General features: G+C 43.1%; 2 protein-coding genes across 3 annotated transcripts; one reads left to right on the top strand and one right to left on the bottom strand.

The window, feature by feature from the left end:
• Positions 1–1,276: 1,276 nt before the first annotated feature.
• On the bottom strand, positions 1,277–18,504 carry LOC147128094 (uncharacterized). Of its 2 annotated transcripts, XM_086019707.1 has the most exons (16): positions 18,073–18,504; positions 15,753–15,868; positions 10,241–13,721; positions 9,755–10,127; positions 5,295–5,500; positions 5,067–5,223; positions 3,923–4,999; positions 3,443–3,820; positions 2,770–3,374; positions 2,657–2,697; positions 2,531–2,570; positions 2,361–2,460; positions 1,941–2,253; positions 1,818–1,856; positions 1,670–1,739; positions 1,277–1,603 (listed from the first exon to the last, which is right to left on the bottom strand). In XM_086019707.1, exons 9-13 carry the CDS (start codon positions 2,854–2,856, stop codon positions 2,165–2,167), a joined length of 357 nt encoding a protein of 118 aa, XP_085875833.1. In that variant the 5' UTR covers positions 2,857–3,374; positions 3,443–3,820; positions 3,923–4,999; positions 5,067–5,223; positions 5,295–5,500; positions 9,755–10,127; positions 10,241–13,721; positions 15,753–15,868; positions 18,073–18,504; the 3' UTR covers positions 1,277–1,603; positions 1,670–1,739; positions 1,818–1,856; positions 1,941–2,164. The 2 variants fall into 2 exon arrangements, 1 of the variants encoding a protein (XP_085875833.1); XR_015084037.1 differs by lacking the exons at positions 9,755–10,127; positions 10,241–13,721; positions 15,753–15,868; positions 18,073–18,504 and adding an exon at positions 9,110–9,214 and having other exon boundaries at positions 2,531–3,374.
• Positions 7,871–18,970, top strand: pals1b (protein associated with LIN7 1, MAGUK p55 family member b). The gene is made up of 14 exons (XM_086019703.1): positions 7,871–8,117; positions 9,844–10,296; positions 11,975–12,183; positions 13,602–13,679; positions 14,460–14,579; positions 14,731–14,892; positions 15,530–15,607; positions 15,735–15,918; positions 16,274–16,342; positions 16,433–16,504; positions 16,987–17,148; positions 17,665–17,867; positions 18,115–18,225; positions 18,349–18,970. Exons 2-14 carry the CDS (start codon positions 9,969–9,971, stop codon positions 18,523–18,525), a joined length of 1,953 nt encoding a protein of 650 aa, XP_085875829.1. The 5' UTR covers positions 7,871–8,117; positions 9,844–9,968; the 3' UTR covers positions 18,526–18,970.
• Positions 18,971–19,028: the final 58 nt, after the last annotated feature.

The raw sequence follows: 19,028 nt of genomic DNA, 5'->3' as shown, positions 1-19,028 counted from the left end.
GCATATACACTAACGTATGGTCATATTTTTAAAAGTGGTCAGGGTCCACATTCTGCCACACTCTTCCTTCAACCACTGCAGGACTGGAGCAGAAAATCCTTTGGTAGTCTTTGAAGTCTTGAAGATATATGGACGAGGAGCCACAACGACCTTCAGGTCCCAGCTGGCTTAGGGGAGAGTGACATGGATTGTGAATCAGAGGTTGTGGGTTCAAACCTCACATAGGTCTGTGCATTATATGCAAGTAAACTGAACCACAGATGTAAGTCCAATGCATTTGCGTATACACTCACATAATGAGTGTTTACTTTCTGGAGTATAGATGGTCATCTTTTTTAAAAAACCAAACACCTGACTATACCCTTACCTAATTTTTGGAAAAAAAACCCCGCCTTATTATACCCTTACCCCATTTTCGAAAAAAACGCCTTACTATAGCCTTACATCGTTTTCCGGAAAAAAAAAAACACCTTACCCCCACAATTTCCTCCTATCCTGACCCTTACCTCGTTTTTTGAAAAAAAAAAAACCACCGCCTTGCTAAATCCTTACCTCAATTTTGCAAAAAAAAAATTCTTACTATACCCTTACCTCGTTTTTCACCAAAAAACACCTTCCTATACCCTTACTGTACATGGTCGTATTTTTCACCAAAAAACAACTTACTATACATGGTCCTTATTTACCCCCCAAAAACACTTTACTATACATGGTCTCTCCCCCCAACCCAAACGCCTTACTTTATTTACATGGTCGTTTTTTTTCTTTTTCGATACACGGGGGGTCAGTGGACCTGTAGTTGGCGTGAAAAGACTGGGAGGCAGATACTTGCCAACGTGTTATCTATGAATTGCTTTTACACCAATAGTTAATGCTCTTTTATTCGACCATTCCAAACATATGCAGTGACTGCTAACTAGAAAAAAAAAGTGGATTCGGGTCTGACCGTGTCACTATGTAACGTTAGCGGTGCTATGAAATGCTGGTATATCAACATGTCACATACGTAACGAGAGCTAACAAAGGGGGGGTCGCAACATTCAACGAAACATGCGATAAGCACCATCCCAAATTTTACATTTCATCGCTCCAAACTCATTTACTAACTTTAGCTCAATTGGCACAGAGGGTTGAGGGTCAGTGGAAACGCAGTCACCTGACTGAGCCAAAACCAGACTGCGTTGATAAAAGGATGACAGACAACAGACACACAACAACAAAAAAATCAATTGACAACATTAGACCCCTCTAAAATGAGATGGCTCATCTCAAGGGGTTTATTCAATTCGCAATTTTAATTCAAGTCCAAAAGTACTTTCAGAACATACAAAAAGGAAGCTTTACATGTCGCTTCAGACAAAAGAAAATATAAACATGTCAAAACAATATTTCAGAGAACAAGTTACTCCAACAAATCATTGCCTTGACACACGGCTCAGTACAAAATGCTGTCAGTGTTAGTCAGTGCACACCCAGTGAGTTAGTGACAGAGAGGAGACAAACACACCAAGTGGAAGAAGAAAAAAATATATATATACTCTCCCTATTGTTGACGCTTTGCCCTCCGAGCACCGTAGCATCTGCACCTCTCGTTACTGGAACGCTACCAAGAAGAAAGAACGTAACAGGCCTTGACATCCATGTTAACATGTACGACTTTGATACTCACCTCAAGAGCCGAACTACTCATCTTGCAGCCTCCCTTCCTCTTTTTCATCACATCGATGGCCTTCTGAGCCCTGCGAAGAGGGGGGGGGGGGGGGGTGATGGTGTTATTGTGTGCCACTTGATTCTTTATTTGCCATGTGTTTTGTTACCTTGGTCCAGCCTTCCATCCAGCTCCTCTTCCACCATTGCTAAACAAGCACAAGTGGTATATGAATCACAAGACAAATCATGGCCAAAAATCTTCTGAAGGTTCGTGTCGACTGCAGGCTCACCACTGGCCGATGCGAGGCCGACACATCGAGCTGACTTTTGACGCATCTGACTCCTTCTCCACCCTGCAACAAGTCAAGCGCATTTGTAGTGAGGGAGCATTTCACACAATGTGGTATTCTACAATGTTCCCTCAATACAAAATCAGACTCCATTTCCTGGGTGGAAACGCTTGAGCTCGGCTCTCGTCCCAGACACTCGCGGCGGAATCCACACGGCGAAAGCATCAGAACCAAAGGGGGAACGGCAGTTGCGTCTTTGATTGCAACGTCTCCTTTGTGGCTTCCCCTCGTCTGTCGGATGCTGCCGGCCTCTCTGCCCATCCCACAACGTGCAGGAAATGAACACAGAGCGGAATGAGGTTGGACGAGGAGGACAAAATACACTACACCAAAAGCATAAAAAAAAAAAAAAAGACCCACCTGTTCCCCATGGAGAGGCCCTCGCAGACAAATTATACACAGGTAACTCGCCGTGCCGCTTAATTCTTGATTTTATGTGTGCAATCGCTTCGTCTGAGCTCTGCAACAGCATCAACAACAAGAATATTGCAGTTGTGCCACTTGTTTTTCGTTGCCACGTGTGGTGTTACCTTTGCCGGGCCTTTCCTTCCATCCGGCTCCTTTTCCAGCCTGCAAAAGAAGCACCAACGCACAACATGACACTTTTGCTCATTGCCATGATATTGCCACACATTTGCACTTTTATTTGCGCCCACCGGGCGCGGTGGGCTCCGTCCCGAGCGGCTCCTTCTCCATCCTGCAACGACAAGTGCATTCGTGGAGACCTTCAAGCAAACCCACAGTGGACCAAGGTTCGTGACACCACCACCTCGTGAAGTGAGCACAGACGGCGGACGGAACCCCTTCCCGGATGCGCAGGCGGCAACAGTTCACACAATGTCAACTCAAACAGCATTTCGCAAGAATTCAACACGACAGGCAGACTCCTTCAGGGAAGCCGTTTCTCCTCAGGACATGGCTCGCTCGCTCGCTGGCTGGCTCTGTCGACGCAGAAGAGTCCAGAACGACGCCTCTCTGGGAAGCGGTCCACCTCAGATTTTGTCCCGATTACGGCTGCAGAATCCACACAGCAAAAGCGCCAGAAATAAAACAGATTAGCCTAGTTGTATGTCACTTGCTTATTTGATTGGAAGCGTCGACTTAGCCTGTTACCCTCGCTCGCTCGCTCGCTGGACAGATCATACTCATGTGTGCCACTTGATGCTTCATTTATGGAACAGCAACAAAAAAAAAACCCTGAAAACATTGTAGTTGTGCCCCATACTTCTCATATTGCCATGTGCTGTTACCTCTGCTCAGCTTTTCCATTCATCAGGCTCCTCTTTGACCCTACAAACCTGCTTTCGTGCATTTCTGGTCTTCACACTGCTCTCGTTGTCTTTGGTGTATCCCGTCCCAGGCAGCTTCTTCACACTGCAATTGAAATATATATTTTATATATATTTCCTACGCATGTCATTTGTGTCTGTTGGTTTTCTCACCCTCATCTGGTGGATCTTGGTGCCTCTCGCTCATCCCACTCCAACGCCACCTTGCAACATAACCCACAAGAAAAGGCAGGGTACAGTACACCAATTACAGGTTTGAGAGCAAACTCAACTTGCATGTTAACAGTAAATGTACAAAAAAGATCAAGGAAATACAAAACTTTCCACTGGTAGATTACAATCAAAACAACTTATTCAATGGCCATGCGTTTTATGACATTTGTTTGAAGAAAAAAAAATCTTTTCCTCCCACTCCGTTGGAGCAACCTTTCAGTGTAGACAGTGAACATGTCACTTCAGCTCACAAAACACTTTCTGTTGAGGCATCGATGAAGGTTGCACATTTCGACAGTCTGTCCCCTTCCAATTGGACTAAGACGAAAAAAAAAGAAATCAGTTTAGACAAGATGGAATCAACTTGTACACAGTTTCATCCATAAATGTCAAACAAGCTGAAACTACAGTTATTTTCACCTGGTCTGAGGTCCACCTGCTTGCTTTGTATTGAAGGAGCTCTGCCTTCATATTTAGTTCTGCAAACAATCAACAGAAATTACGTTATAACTGAACATGCCAATGTTGTAATAATTACAGATACTAGCTAGAGCGACAGTTTCAAAAAAATACATGAGTGTTTGCTGCCGAAAATACAATGTGGTTGACGACAGTGAATTAGCATCTAACTGAATCGGTGAAATGTACTGAAAGATACTTGTCATCGGCACAGGTACACATTAAGACCATTCATGTTTTCATTCTAGCACAACTTACCTCAGGTTTGCAGTCGAAAATTACAGCATGTCATGAGGCTAGCTTTGCCGTCCAAATCAAATGAAGTGTCCCCTCCGACAGGAAACCGGAGAAATGAATGCTTGCAAAAGGTTTTTGTTTTTTTTTTTAACCGGCAGCGGAAGTATACAGTCGGGATTTTCGACCATTTGGAGCGGAAAGGGTTTAAATGAAAATTCGTGACAAGTGGCGTGAAAGGGTACACAAAATCACATTCACAAGTTTGCAAAGCATTCATACCACCTGAAATAAAATGCACCATATTCAATAAAACCCCCAAACAGTGAGTTAAACAAGAACCATTACAGTTCAATTGCAGAGTACGAAGGCATTGTCATTCACAACAATGATACAAAAAAAAAAAAAAGCTGGCCAGCATTAAAACAAACCAAAACAATTTTGAAATCATAGCAAAAACAAACAAAGAGGACAATGTGCTAAATCAAGCAAAGGGAAGTGAATTGAGATTGCTGTGATCAAACCTCAAACGCTGTTGCGTGCCTCAAGTGTGCAAATCCTTCAACAAACAAAATGTCATTGGCCAAACGGCCAAAAAACGACAAACATTTGCTCGTGTGCTCACCTGAGAAAACGCCAAGCGGTCGGTCGCCATCTTGCCGCACCTGTGCGCTGCACTCGACGAATCCCGTTCTGTACACCTGTTCCAAATCACCAGCAGGCCTCACGTCACGTGCACCAATCCATGCCAATCTTTTGTTTCTGCTTGTTCAAACGAAGTTGCGTCCCTCAAGTGTGCAAATCCTGCAACAAACAAAATGGCATTAGGAGAAACGGCCAAAAAAAGACAAACATTTACTCGTGTGCTCACTTAGCCGAGAAAACGCCAAGCGGCCGGTCGCCGGACGATTCCCCTTCTGCACACCCGTTCCAAATCACCAGCAGGCCTCACGTCACGTGCACCAATCCATGCCAATCTTTTGTTTCTGCTTGTTCAAACGAAGTTGCGTCCCTCAAGTGTGCAAATCCTGCAACAAACAAAATGGCATTAGGAGAAACGGCCAAAAAAAGACAAACATTTACTCGTGTGCTCACTTACCCGAGAAAACGCCAAGCAATCGTGTCGCCATCTTGCCGCACCTGTGCGCTGCACTCGACGAATCCCGTTCTGCACACCTGTTCCAAATCACCGGCAGGCCTGACGTCACGTGCACCAATAGAAGCCAGCCTTCTTCGTCTGTTTGTTGATCGGCACTTTGCACACTAGCGCCACCTGCTGACGCGTCATGATGACTGCTTGGCTCACTGTGGAATGGAAATCGTTGCTTCTGGTCAGTACGAGAAATGCTGTCGGGATAACTTCCGGGAATCCAAAAATAAATAGACGAGCCGTTTTTCCATTTGTGTCCCGTGCTATATTCGATTTTCTGTCGTAGAAATAAAATAAATAAATAAAACGGGTGCGTGTCTCTTTTGGTCATTGGATACTATAAAGTAAAAAAAAAATTAGATTTTCAATTTTTAATTTTTAAACGAAAATATGTACATGCATGCGTGCGTGCGTACGTATGCGCGTGTGTGCGTGCGTGTGTCCGTGCGTTTGTGCGTGCGTGTGGGGGTGCATGCATGCGTGCGTGCGTGCGTGCGTGCGTGCGTGCGATGTTACGTTTGAAACAAGATATTAAAAATTGAAAAACGACTCATTATTTGATTTTCGTTTTCGAAACAAAAATAGAAAAATAGAAAAGGTTTTTCTTACTTGTTCCGGGAAAGAAACAAGAAAATCAATCTGCATGTCAATTTTCATGTTGCCGTTTTAAAACAAAAATCAAATAACCATTCGTTTTTCAATTTTTAATTCTAAGAATGAAAATAGAATATATCACGAGACATAAATCAAAATACGACTCGTAAATCTGTTTTAAATTTCAAGTTGTCACCGAAAGCATTTCTCCTAGTGACCAGGAGATGGCGACAGCGTAGCGCCTGAAGATGATATCGTGAACTATAATGTAACCTGGAAAAATTGTTGGTATCCTCTGTTAAAGAAAAAAAAAAAATAATAATAATAATAATAATAATAATTTAAGAAAAGTAATAATAATAATATAATGTATAAGAAAAGTAATAAAAACAAATAAAACTTTAATGAAAACTAACTAATGAAAATGAGAAATTGCTTTTGAATTATGGTTGAACAGCTTTATTTCAAAAATGCTAATCATTAACTTAATAGGAAAAATGGTGGTACTTTGAGAAAAGATTGAAAATAATTTGACCATATGGACATGTTCAACCAATGTGTCGTCGAATTAGCATCACAGATGTCTTCCAACTTGTAAGAAGTCAGTTTGCCAACATTTTCGGGCATACATACGCCACTGCAACCAGGGGGAAAGACCAACATTCTTGCTTGGACGATGAAGGATACAACAGTGATAACGTGCACGTATACTCCACTACCCAAATAAATAAATACACACAAGTAAGTAAGTATGTATGTACTGCATGTCGGTATGTACGTATGCTTTCATGGAGGACGAAGGAAATAATGCTCTAATGCTATGCTGTGGATTGAGAATGTGAGATGGACCACCTTCTCACATGAGGATTTCCTCAATTGTTTCATTTAAAATAAAATAAAAACAGCTCCCACAATAGATCCACTAACATCAATGGCGATCCAAACATTACATGAGATTTTTTGTAATTTGTGGTCACATTATTAATATACCATGGACACAAAATGATCATGTGTGACCATAAAATAGTCTCATATAATGGGTGCACAAAATACTAATTTGTGAATTAGATTCACATGAACATCTTTGACATCTGGGTTAGCAAATACCGCACATCTTTGCTGGAGACCTCAGTGTCTGGTGTCCAGAGACAAGTGTCTTTGAATAGTCTGTTCTCATCTTTAGCCTGCAATGGCAGCTTTTCCACAATATTTTTGTCGCTTGTTACCAGCCTAAAAGAAAATGCAATCTGATTTGTTTGTCACCATAGCGTTTAACCTCCTTCATTTTTGTCCAGGCCTGTTTCATAAGTTTATATTTTAAAGATAAACCTGCTGAACCACAATCCAAAAGCTAGGTCTGATTTTCAATGGTCAATTTTAATTAACTTGTCATTGATCTATTAATTATTATTATTATTATTATTATCCAACCAATTCAGGGTGTCCCCCGCCTACTGCCCGAAGACAGCTGGGATAGTCTCCAGCACGCCCCGCGACCATTGTGAGGATAATAGGTATCGATAATGGATGGATGGATTATTATTATATGGAGCATCACTGTACATACCGCCATCTTCTGGTCAGTATGAGAAATGCTGTCAGTGACAATTTCTGGGAATGTAAAACAGATATACGTGCCGTATTTTGATTTGTGTCACGTGCTGTAGTCCATTTTCGTTTTGGAATTAAAAATGGAAAATAAAACCGTTTTTAGACTTTTCCTTACTCGTTCCAGACAACAAAAAAGAAAATCAAGCTGTATTTCAATTTGGTGTTTGTCTTTTAAAATGAAAATCAAATAACGAGTCATTTTACCATTTTATCGTATCTGCTTCCAAACATAATATCCAATGACCAAAAGAGACACTTTTGTCCCGAGGTTATCTCCGTTCTACGCGTCTGACCGATGGGTGCCGCTGTGGTGCCTCGGTGTTGCCAAGGGAGACCGCATAAAAACACCTCGTGCGCGTCTTCAATGGCTTCAAGAGTCCCTGAACCCAACTCTCACTACGACAGGCTGGACGTGGACCACCGGGACCCCAACAGAGACATCGCGTGCTGTTGTTCTGATCTGCTACCGTGACCTTTTCCTTTCTGTTTTTGTACAAGAAACAGCGGTGGAATTAAGAAAGATCTGCGGTACGCTTTTTTAAAGCCGTATTCACAGACGACGCAGTGGTGAGTAGTCGCCGCCGTGCACGGGACACGGCTACGTAGTTGATTTGGGAGTTAGCGGCACTCTGGTACTAAGCTAATCTGTGCCATTTAAATTTTAGGAAAAACAAATGCGACGTTTTATTCACAATCGGCCTGCTAAAACGTCTTTCAAAACTACATTTAAGCAGCAATGATCGCCAGAACTGACGTTTTACGACATGTTAGTAGCTAAATAGTTACACACGACGGGTATTTAATCTCTTCTCAAAGCAGAAGCTCGAGCGACAAACTGTAACATTATTTCCACCTCTAAACGCATCAATAGGTGGTGAAACCCGAGCAAGTATAAAAATGACAATTTAGATGTTCTGCGCGGCCACTTTTCATCACTTCTTAAAGGTTACAAGTATCACTCTATTACAGTACAGAATGCCTTCTCTTATCCGTAGGCTACGTTAAAACAATGCAACATGACACAAACACATTTAATATTACCGGTAGTGTTTCACAATAATGTTTAGTTCAAGAGCTTCATTAGGACCGGAGTTTTCGAAAACGTTTGTGCTAATGACTGAAAATGTGTTAGAAGAAAGAAAATGTGCCCCTTGATTGATGATCAGTGAAAGACTGTACTATATTTGTTTTAATAATAGAGGGCCTGATTTAAAAAAATAAATAAAAAAAAGACCTACGGAGGTCTCATCCCCAAATGTGGGACACCCTGATTTGGTAGCCCCGGAGATGTTAAAATGAGCGATAGCACATCAGTTGTTATATTTGGTGTGGTATTTAAATAGATGAATATAATGAGCACAAGCCATCTTCTGAGTGGATGCTTGCTCGTGTTCATGAAATCCTTTCATGCTTGCACATATTTTAAGTTCATCTCATCCTATTATAATAGTTTTTTTAGAAGTTAATTCTTAGTCATGCCTTGGTCATATGATCAGATCATTTCACCTCCTATTCTATCCTATACAATATATTCATATATCACTGTCCTGTTCAGGTACCTCGGCCTGCTGCGATATCCAAGGATTAATTAAGGCTGTGGCGACAGATGGCCCTCTCGAAGTCTCCGCTGTTTGTCAGCCGCCAGTCTAAACGGAGATAAATGCTTGAAAGAGTTGGGGCGGGGGGGTGCTAGCCAGGCCTGCCAATTGTGATTAGCTGAGGCAAGTCAGGAGTAAAGGGGGAGGACTGCCAGGAGTCGATGATATAAATGACTACTGGTCGTAAGAATGTATGTGAATGTACCTTATACTAGATAGTTTATACTATGAGAAATCACTAAAAAACATAGCTGTAATAGGCAATAATAAGCCTTATGCACATGAGCATTTGTAATTTAGAAAAGAGACACATGTGATATGTAAACATCATGTAAAAATATCTTAACCATATTTGAAGATGCGTGGATGAGGGATTTTGCGAGTCTAGATTAGTGCAAGAAGGTAAGAGCCCTGGTAAATAAGTGCAGCAAGTTAAAATGTTACATTTGAATACACATGATACAATATTTGTATCTTGTTTCTGACCGTATTTAATTCAATGCAATGGAATGAGATCCAATACAAGTGCCGTATCGCAAAATAGTATCGCTCAGTTCTGAGTGACACTTTAAGAGCGGTATTAGTTTAAATGCGTTCTATGATTACCTCTTTGTGAGACTAAAAATAAAATGCTCCAGCTCCAGTCTTGCTTTATTTGGATCTTTATTCTTCTTTATTCTTGCGTGTTTTTTCAGGATGTTTGCATCCCCCGTTGGAGTAAAATGGCCCCTGATGAGAGTCTCTGCACCAGTTCCTCTTAACAGCTGAGCGGAGCTCAGCCAGGACTGTGGTGGTCTGAGCTGTATGCTGGGGGGCAGCGATGATCACGTCCCACATGAACGGTTATGTGCAGGAGGGCACTGCCCAGGCGGCCAACCACAGGGAGCGGGCGGTGGATTGTCCCGGCGACGAGAGTTGCCTTGTCAAGCCCGTGCACTGCAGCGCCCAGATGGAGAGAATTCAGCACTACCAGGACGAGCTGAAGAAGAGGAGGGAAGAGGACGGCCGGGGGAAGCGCGACATCGACCCCAACGCTTCGCTGAGGCTCAAGAAGCTGGCGCAGAACCCAAAAGTGGGCGTCGACAATCCCACCTTTGAGGGGAAGGAGAATGCCACCAAAGATGCACATTCCCAGGCTCCGCTTGCCGGTGAGTTGACTGGAGTGGTTATCTCGGGGTCTTGACAGGGGCTCACAGAGTCATGCAGACGTCAGGGAAGAATGTTGGAGATAACTCGAGACAAAAGAATGCCAAACAATGACTATTGAGGAGGCGGAGCAGAGGGCAGGCATGCAAGTGGGTGGCATTGAAAGTTAAAGTACTGATTTAACTCACTTAAAGTGGAAGTCAACACAAACATTTTTTTTTTTTCAAGAATATGTTTTATGCAAGACCACTAGTTGAAACAGGGCATTCTGATAAATATTACCTTTGTGGAATAAGTGTTAATCTACTCGTTTTTAGCCATCTCCGGGGGCAGCTATTTTGTCTTCTGTCGACTGAAAATGACATCACAACTGCTCACAACGACCAATCACGGCTCAGATTCCGAAAACAGGTCAGCCGCGATGTTTAAATGCTGTTATTTCGGCTTTGCTAAATTAGCTAATAACAGCAACTGAAAAATACACCTTACTTTTATGTTGTTGTTGTTGGTTTTTTTTTGTATTATTACAGCAAATTTTGGATGCCAGAAGCTGGTGTTTTTTCTGCCGGCAATAGTCGCAATGAATTACCCGCGAATCACTCCTGTTGCTAACCTCAAACTATTTCCTTAAGTAGGATTGTGGATTGGGAAAATCTTGCTTTTTCTGAATCCACGCCATAGTCAATTAGAAAAACTCTGTCGTAAAGTCATAATTACATGAAATGTTTTTATGAAAAACACTTCAATATAAAACAAGAAACAGTGAATGGAGGTAACTGAGCGTGCTCCAGTTAATTGTGCACCATCTGTAACCTCGTAAAATGAGGAAGCCTGGACAGTATAGTCGCGGCCACTCTTCTTTGAAACTTTTCTACAAAATGTTGGCGTGTTTGTGGGAATTTTAGCCCATTCACCCTGAAGAGCACTTGTGCCTGCTCACAATTTCTGTGGTTGTCCATCCCTGAGGTGTTTCAAGGACTTGAGTCACATTCTTCCACTTAATTTCATCCAAGCATGCCTTTAAGAACATTTCTTAAAGAGAAAGAGAAAAGTGCCTTGCCCAAACTGTTCCCACGAAGTTGAAATGATATAAAATGCATTTCTCAGAAAAAGCGGCGTTTAGTGGTGATTAAAGCTCTCTTTTAGTAGCCGTTTGAATCGAGCTACAGTTCTGCTCTCAAGTCAAGGATGAAACACGATTAGTCTAAATCACACTCTGGTATTAATCACATTCCCTGTGTGTGCTGCATATAAAATGAACCATTTAGCCACGTGACATTAGAAAGCGGGTAAAATCATCATCCATGCAACGTGTGTCCTAGGGCTGCTCGATTATGAAAAAAAAAATATTAATCACGATTATTTTGGTCATAATTGAACTCACGATTATCCAAACGATCATTTATTTTTGGGGTAAAAAAAGACCATTTTTAAGCAAAAAAAATATGAGGACAAATACATTTCTGTGAAAAGAAATGGACCAAACAAAATGTTCAAATTAATTATAAAGGTGCAAATGTATAAATTCAAGTGTGATTTCGTTGTGCAAACAAGGAAATAAGTGCACATTATTAATCAATCTTTACGATTGTGTAATCGTGGAGTGTAATAATCGTAATTGTCATTGAATTTGGATTAATTGCACAGCCCTAATGTGTCCTGTGTGTCCACCTCCGTCAGAGCTGGAGGAGCTTCTGCAGGCTGTCAAGTGGGTGCAGCAATGCGTGACTGACGCTCAGAGCCAGCAGGACGCCGAGCTGCTGCTCCAGCTGCTCGAGAAGGACGACTTCAAGTGCGCCTACAGCGTCTACACTGTTGTGTCCCAAAAGATGAACCGCGTCACGCCCACCTCGCCCCTCACAGTGCAAGCGCAAGAGCTATGCCTTGAGGTATGAGAAGTACAGTATACTGTACTGTATATCAACCTCAAAGCAGTTTGCAGTCTTGTCAGCCCCAACACAAAAGTCAGTCGGTCCTAAAGCAAAGCAGCAGTAATTGACTTATGTCCCTGCACAGTTGAGCTTGTGTTGTTTGCTGTCACAGAACCAGACATGCATTGTAACACGCTTTGCTGTTATTTCGGCAAAGGGGTAGTTGTCGACTCGGTAATAGGAATGGGGTGGGGAAAAAAAAAAAGGATAAAAAAAAAAACAGCCATGAGGTGTGTAAAGTTCATTTAAAGGCCACCGAGCAGCGCCGCCGCTATTCCAGTCTTGAGACAACCCGACTGAGCGGATCTATTTTGCTCGCAGACATGGCAACGCGTCGCCTTCCCGTAAACCGGCGTGCGAGGCACGGATGCCGAAGCGTTTTAACAACGCCCAATAGCCGCGGCCGGGCGGTGGCGGACGCTCCTATTGGATGAGCTAATCTCTTAGCGGCCCGCGCGGCGCTGCGCAGGGAGCAGGCCAGAAAAAGAAACTCCAGCAGCTTACGATAGTGTGGTTGGAGGAGCAGCAGCACCGCGGGAGGGAGGGCGCGAGAAGTGCGTCACCTTGTTGGTGAGCTTGATTAGTGTCATGGCAGACTGCGAACAAGACACCAAGGAACATTTGTAATCCTCATTTCCCTACCATTTATCCACAAGCGCAGTTTGATTAAGTCCAATCACAAGCATTCATACTCGCATGCACCGCCATCTTTTTTTTTTTTTGTCAGAAGAAACAAATATGCTTCAACATAACACAAAATTGCAATGAATGCGTGGAAGGGAGCTAAAAGTTGTTTTATGGCAGGATGAATGTCTTTTTCTCTGGAGTGTGAAATTGCATTCCGATTTAAAGGCGGCGTGTGGAATGTTTAGATGCCCTTTTATGAAGCAGGCTAGTCGTGTGATTGCGTGAATACACTGTTGATGTGGTGAATCTCCCAACTGTGGCGCTCATAAAGGATTAATGTTGTCAGGGAAATCAAACCAAACATATTTTTTTCAAGAATATGTTCCCAGCAAAGCTCACTATTTGAAACAAGGCATTCTGATAAATATTGCGTTTGTGGAATAAGAGTTAATCCACCCATTTTTAGCCATCTCTGGGGGCAGCCATTTTGTCACTTTTGTCGACTGAAAATGACATCACAACTACTCAGGGTCAGGTAACGACCAATCACGGCTCAGCTTTAGAAAACGGGTCAGCCGTGAATGGTCGTTACCTGAGCCCTGTGCAGCCCTGGGAACATATTTTGAGAAAAAAATGTTTGGGTTGAATACATGGGTGTCTGTGGGAAAACACTTTTCACTTTTCAAAGATCTTCCCTCAGGATTTCAGATAAATCATGTGACCTTCCACTGCTGTGTGTGTGTATTCAGGTCCAGAAGATCCTCCAGTCCAGCCAGCAGAGGGAAGGCTTGGAGCTAAGGGCTCTGCTCACCAATCCTCATCTGCAGGTCAGGTGACGTGCGACGCACGATTTTGCCTTCGGGCTTCCCCTACAGTGGTAAATGAACAGCAGTTAAAGACCCTGTCATATCAATTTTGCGCTTTCTTCACTGTTTATTAAACACAGCAGTATACATTTTTCAGCCTGCAGCTGACTTGAGACATTTTAGAACAAATGTACGAGTATATATGATTGACAGGTGAAGGTAGAGCAGGGCGTGATTCATGTGCGGTCAGCAGACATGACCGTACAATCTTGGCAGGCTCTATATTTCATGACTTTGGGGACTTATTTGAAATACTGTATGTGGATTTAAAGCGGAAGTCAACCCAGCTCCCAGCAGGCCCACTAGTTGAAACACGGCATTCTGATTAATTTTGCGTTTGTGGAATATGAGTTAAGCAGCAAAATGCACTCGTTTTTAGCCATCTCTGGGGGCGGCCATTTTGTCTTCTGTCTACTAAAAATGACATCGCAACTGCTCACAACGACCAATCACGGCTGACCTGTTTTCTGAATCTGAGCCGTGATTGGTCGTTGTGAGCAGTTGTGATGTCATTTTCAGTCGACAGAAGTGACAAAATGGCCGCCCGCAGAGATGGCTAAAAACGAGTGGATTAACACTTATTCCACAAACGCGGTATTTATCAGAATGCCCTGTTTCAATTAGTGGGCTTGCATAGAACATATTCTTGAAAAAAAAAAATGTTTGCGTTGACTTCCTCTATAAGAAAAAAAATAAATAAAAATTACAGATGCATCCTGACTCTTTCCTTCGTGTGCACAGGCGCTTATGCAAGCACATGACAGCTTAGCTGTGCAAGAAATGGCAGAGGACAACGTGATCCAGTATTTTGGGGAAACCGTGAAAATGGTGCGGCTGCATAAGAATCGTGACACTCCGCTGGTGAGACGCCATCGACATTCTTGAATGTTTAACTCAAGAGGCAATGGTCAGCGGGAGAAAGTAACCTCTTAAGTCAAACACAGCACCTCAAGGGCGATGGGAGATGCTCGGCACCCTTGAATGTATGAACGGTGCGTGCGTCTGCCTCCAGGGCGCAACCGTGCGGAATGACATGGACAGCGTGGTGGTGAGCCGTGTCGTGAAAGGCGGCACTGCGGAGCGCAGCGGCCTGCTCAACGAGGGGGACGAGATCCTGGAGATCAACGGCGTCTCCGTTCGCGGGAAGCACGTCAATGAAGTTCACGATTTACTGGTGAGAACCAGGGTTGTAATTGTTTTGGTGTTTTCGTAATAGTTAATTTTTTTCATTCTGTTTTGACCCTTTTTTTTTTTTTAATTCAGTTGATTTTAGTTAGTCTAATTAGAGAGTTGAGCTTTTATTCGTTGTAGTATTAGTTTTCGTTTTTTTGAATATATATATTATTTGTCATTTGAGCATTTCTCAAGTGTGAAATAAAAAAAAGTAAACTACAATTCCCAAACAACCGTTAAACCGTCCTTCTTCTGTATGTCTGAACAGTAATACCGAAATAAAAACATTTAAAACAAGTCCCGATAGCTCATGGATAAAATTATTTGACATTTTGGCTGCCATTAGTTAGTTTTATCAATTTAGAATGTAGTTTCAGTTCTTATTTTTTTAAAACCTCTCTTGTTCTTATTTCGGTATGGAAAATATTTTTCCAATTATAGTTTTCATTATTTTGTTAGTTTTTATTAACTATAATAACCTTGATGGGAGCTGTCCGTGGTACCTTCAGCAGCAGCAGGCTGATAAAGACAAACTACTTCGTTATATTTCATAATATTTTGTCAGGAACTGGAACGTTACATCCAGTGACGACATTAACGTCATATTTTTTTTAATGGAAATTCATCTCATCCACCAGCAACAAATGCACGGCACTTTGACCTTCCTCCTCATCCCGAGCTCTCAGATTAAACCTGCCCCACACAGACAGACTGTGGTAAGTCTCAAAGGTGGACCTGTGTGGCCTGTCTGCACGCACACATGCAGGCAAGGGCAGCAAAGAGCGTGTTGAAAAAAAAAATTTTTTTTAAAAAGCCCCCGCTCTCCCGATTCCTGTTCCACAGATGCACGTACGAGCTTACTTTGACTACGACCCCTCGGATGATCCTTTCGTGCCATGTCGGGAGCTGGGCCTGTCTTTCCAGAGAGGGGATATTCTCCACGTCATCAGCCAGGACGACCCCAACTGGTGGCAGGCCTACAGGGATGGAGACGAAGAAAACCAGTTACTGGCGGGACTCATTCCAGGTTGGGAGTAGACCAGGGTTGATCATGGATATGGATCATTTGTTTACTTGACAGCTACGACATGAAAATGAGTATTAGCGCTGTCCAACTAGTGGAATGGAAAATACAAGCGATAAATACATTGAAGCAGGCTTCCAACGTGGCACTATCTGAGCCATCCCAGGAGGAAAGCCCCGCCCATCTGGCAAGTCCAGCAGATTAAATCAAACACCTGAGAATTATTTGAGATTACTCTTTGACCCAAGCTTGTGCCTGCTACAAAGGAGGTTAAGCAGTGGAAATGGAAAGTGGGCCAACTCAACCGAAAGATAAAAACAGCAAATTTTGCAAACTCTCGTGTCACTGTATTTATCAGGGAAGTGCTTCCAGCAACAGAGAGAGACCTTGAAGAGAGCAACACCAGACAGGAGTAGAGAACAACAAGGTAAGAAGATCATGTTGTTGTGCACTCTGAAGGTTACAACTGGGCAAGGAAGGATTTTGCAATCACAAATAACCTTGTCTTCTTTTTCAGGGAAACGTTGGTATGTGAAGAAAAACAAGAAACAGAAGAAGAAGAGCACGTCTCCTCTGAGCAAAAACACTGGTAAAAAATTAAAAATCAACACGCTTGCCTTTTCGCTCTACTCTCACTGTCTGTCTGTCAAACAGAGCGGCTTTGGTCAGTGTGCAAACATTGTCTGCTTAGATGCATCACAGACTCTTCTAGCTAGAGCGGACATGACCTGGCCTGTGCTTGGCTCAGATTAGTCTTCTCCTCACAGACGGATCAGAGGAAGCACCAACAGGTGCCCAGCAGGGGCCTAAATCACTTGGAGAGACCCTATGAAGTCATGTGGTGCACACAAACAAACACAAGCAGTTTTTTGGGTCAAATCTGCACATAAACCAGCCGAAGTTAGCATACAGCTAATTTAGATTACAGGATAAACGCATACTGTAATTTCTACAGCACCCTGTTTAGGCAGCAAATGAGATGAGGGGCTTAATCAATGACACCCTCTGCTGGTTGCTGTGAGTCGCGACATTCACGTTGACCTTGTCGCCCTCTCCCACCGATCTCCTCAGAATGCGACGACGTCCTGACCTACGAGGAGATGTCTCTCTATCACCAGCCTGCCAACCGCAAACGTCCCATCGCTCTGATCGCTCCTACGAACAGCGGCCACGACGAGCTCCGTCGCAGGCTCCTCGCCGTTGAGCCGGACAAGTTTGCCGTCGCCGTCCCGCGTAAGTTAGAGGAATTCACTTAACGGGGAAGTCAACCCGAAAATGCTCGTGACAAGAATATGTTGAATGCAGCCCCACTAGTCTAAACTTGATATTCTGATTAATATTGCGTTTGGGGAATACAAATTAACCAGCAAAACCCACCCGCTTTTATCCATCTCGGGGGGCGGCCATTTTGTCATGTGCTGTCGACTGAAAATGACATCACAGTTGCTCTGGTAACAGCCAATCACTGCTCAGCTTCAGTAAACAGGTGATCCGTGATGTCATTTTCAGTCAACATGATTGACAAAATGGCCGTCCCCTGAGATGGCTAAAAACGAGCGGATTTTGCTGCTTAACTTATATTCCACAAATGCTATTAATCAGAATGCCATGTTTAGACTAGTGCAGCCGCATAGAACATATTTCAAATAATTTTGGGGGTATTGACTTCCTCTTTGAAAAAAAAAAAATATATATACATATATACACTTTAACAGGTTGTGATTTCATTGCAACTCTTTGTTCATGTAGACACGACCAGAAGCCCGAGGATACACGAGCGAAACGGCCGCGAGTACCACTTTGTGAGTCGACAAGGCTTCGAGGCCGACTTGTCCACGGGGAAGTTCATCGAGTCCGGGGAGTACGAGAAGAACCTGTACGGAACCAGCACGGACTCTGTGCGACACGTGGTCAACTCCGGACGCATCTGCTTGCTCTGCCTGCACACCAGGGTACGATAACATCGTCTCGCTACATCAGACTGTTTTCTACTCTGTAATTATGGTCCTGCTGCAGAGCGAGCACGACCACTAACGTGAGACCTCAAAGGCCGAACCTCAGAATTTTGAGGCAGATGTTCTGTCACTAGTCCACCGTGCTGCTTTTGTTGTTTCTTACTAGAAAACGCATTCAAATAATAAGGGGAGAAAAACTTACCTTTTTTTTTTGGTCTAATACTTTCTGACTCTTTTTCAACAGTCGTTGAAGGTGCTGAGGTCCTCCAATCTCAAGCCCTTCGTCATCTTCATTGCTCCTCCTTCTCAAGAACGACTGCGCACCCTGCTGGCGACTGAGAGAAAAACACCCAAGGTATGAAATACTGTGGTCACGCTCCTGCGGCGGGAATCTGTCGCAGACGACATGAAGATAGATTGACTTGGTATTAAATGTAAAGAAAACTTGACACAAAGTCACATTTGGTGTCCCGCGCAGCCGGAGGAGCTGAAGGAGGTCATCGAGAAGGCTCGCGAGATGGAGCAGGACTTCGGCCACGTTTTTGACGCCACCATCGTGAACGCGGAGCCCAACGAGGCTTTCTTTGAACTGCGCAGGCTCATCGAGAAGCTGGACACCGAGCCGCAGTGGGTGCCCACCTCCTGGCTCTGCTGAGCTCCTCAGGACAGGCACGTGGACGTTTTTGAAGGATCCAGTTGAAGGACACATGGTCCATTTTTCATTTGCACATTTCCTCAGAGATGGACTCAGGTTTCTTACAATTCTTCATCTGTGTGTCTCCTTTGTGTTTTTTCTCCCCCTCTGCTTTAGCCATTTATGAAACATAGACATATCTAAATATTTATAAATGTAAATACAGATTTTCTAGGCAAACTGTAAACATTTTACTCCTAAATTGTATGAGTATACAATTGGAGCATGGAAATGATATAATGGTACATTGCTTTAAGCGGCTACAGTTCCATTTGTGAATAGACTTTTTTTTTCTTCTTACCACGATCAGTATTTTTTTTTTCTCATTTGTGTTCTATCAAAGCCCTCAAACAAAATCTATTGTCTTCATGACTGGTTATCATTAAACAGTATATTATACTGCAAACTCCTCTTTTTTCCCCCTACTTCTTTAAATGAATGAGCCTGTTCTTCATACCTGACCA

This window comes from Filicampus tigris, chromosome 20, assembly GCF_054856515.1.
Source record: "Filicampus tigris isolate MCC_2025a chromosome 20, RoL_Ftig_1.0, whole genome shotgun sequence".
NCBI lineage: Eukaryota > Metazoa > Chordata > Actinopteri > Syngnathiformes > Syngnathidae > Filicampus > Filicampus tigris.
This window is presented reverse-complemented; position numbering and strand designations above follow the sequence as displayed.

Excerpts from the sequence above, each read along its gene's own strand:
- LOC147128094 (XM_086019707.1), bottom strand. The coding sequence starts at position 2,856 with ATGCTGTTTGAGTTGACATTGTGTGAACTGTTGCCGCCTGCGCATCCG. Across the intron at positions 2,698-2,769 it reads GTCTGTGCTCACTTCACGAG|GATGGAGAAGGAGCCGCTCG; the intron begins GTGGTGGTGTCA and ends TTGTCGTTGCAG. Across the intron at positions 2,571-2,656 it reads GACGGAGCCCACCGCGCCCG|GCTGGAAAAGGAGCCGGATG; the intron begins GTGGGCGCAAAT and ends CTTCTTTTGCAG.
- pals1b (XM_086019703.1), top strand. The coding sequence starts at position 9,969 with ATGATCACGTCCCACATGAACGGTTATGTGCAGGAGGGCACTGCCCAG. Across the intron at positions 15,919-16,273 it reads ACTGGCGGGACTCATTCCAG|GGAAGTGCTTCCAGCAACAG; the intron begins GTTGGGAGTAGA and ends TGTATTTATCAG. Across the intron at positions 16,505-16,986 it reads TCCTCTGAGCAAAAACACTG|AATGCGACGACGTCCTGACC; the intron begins GTAAAAAATTAA and ends CGATCTCCTCAG.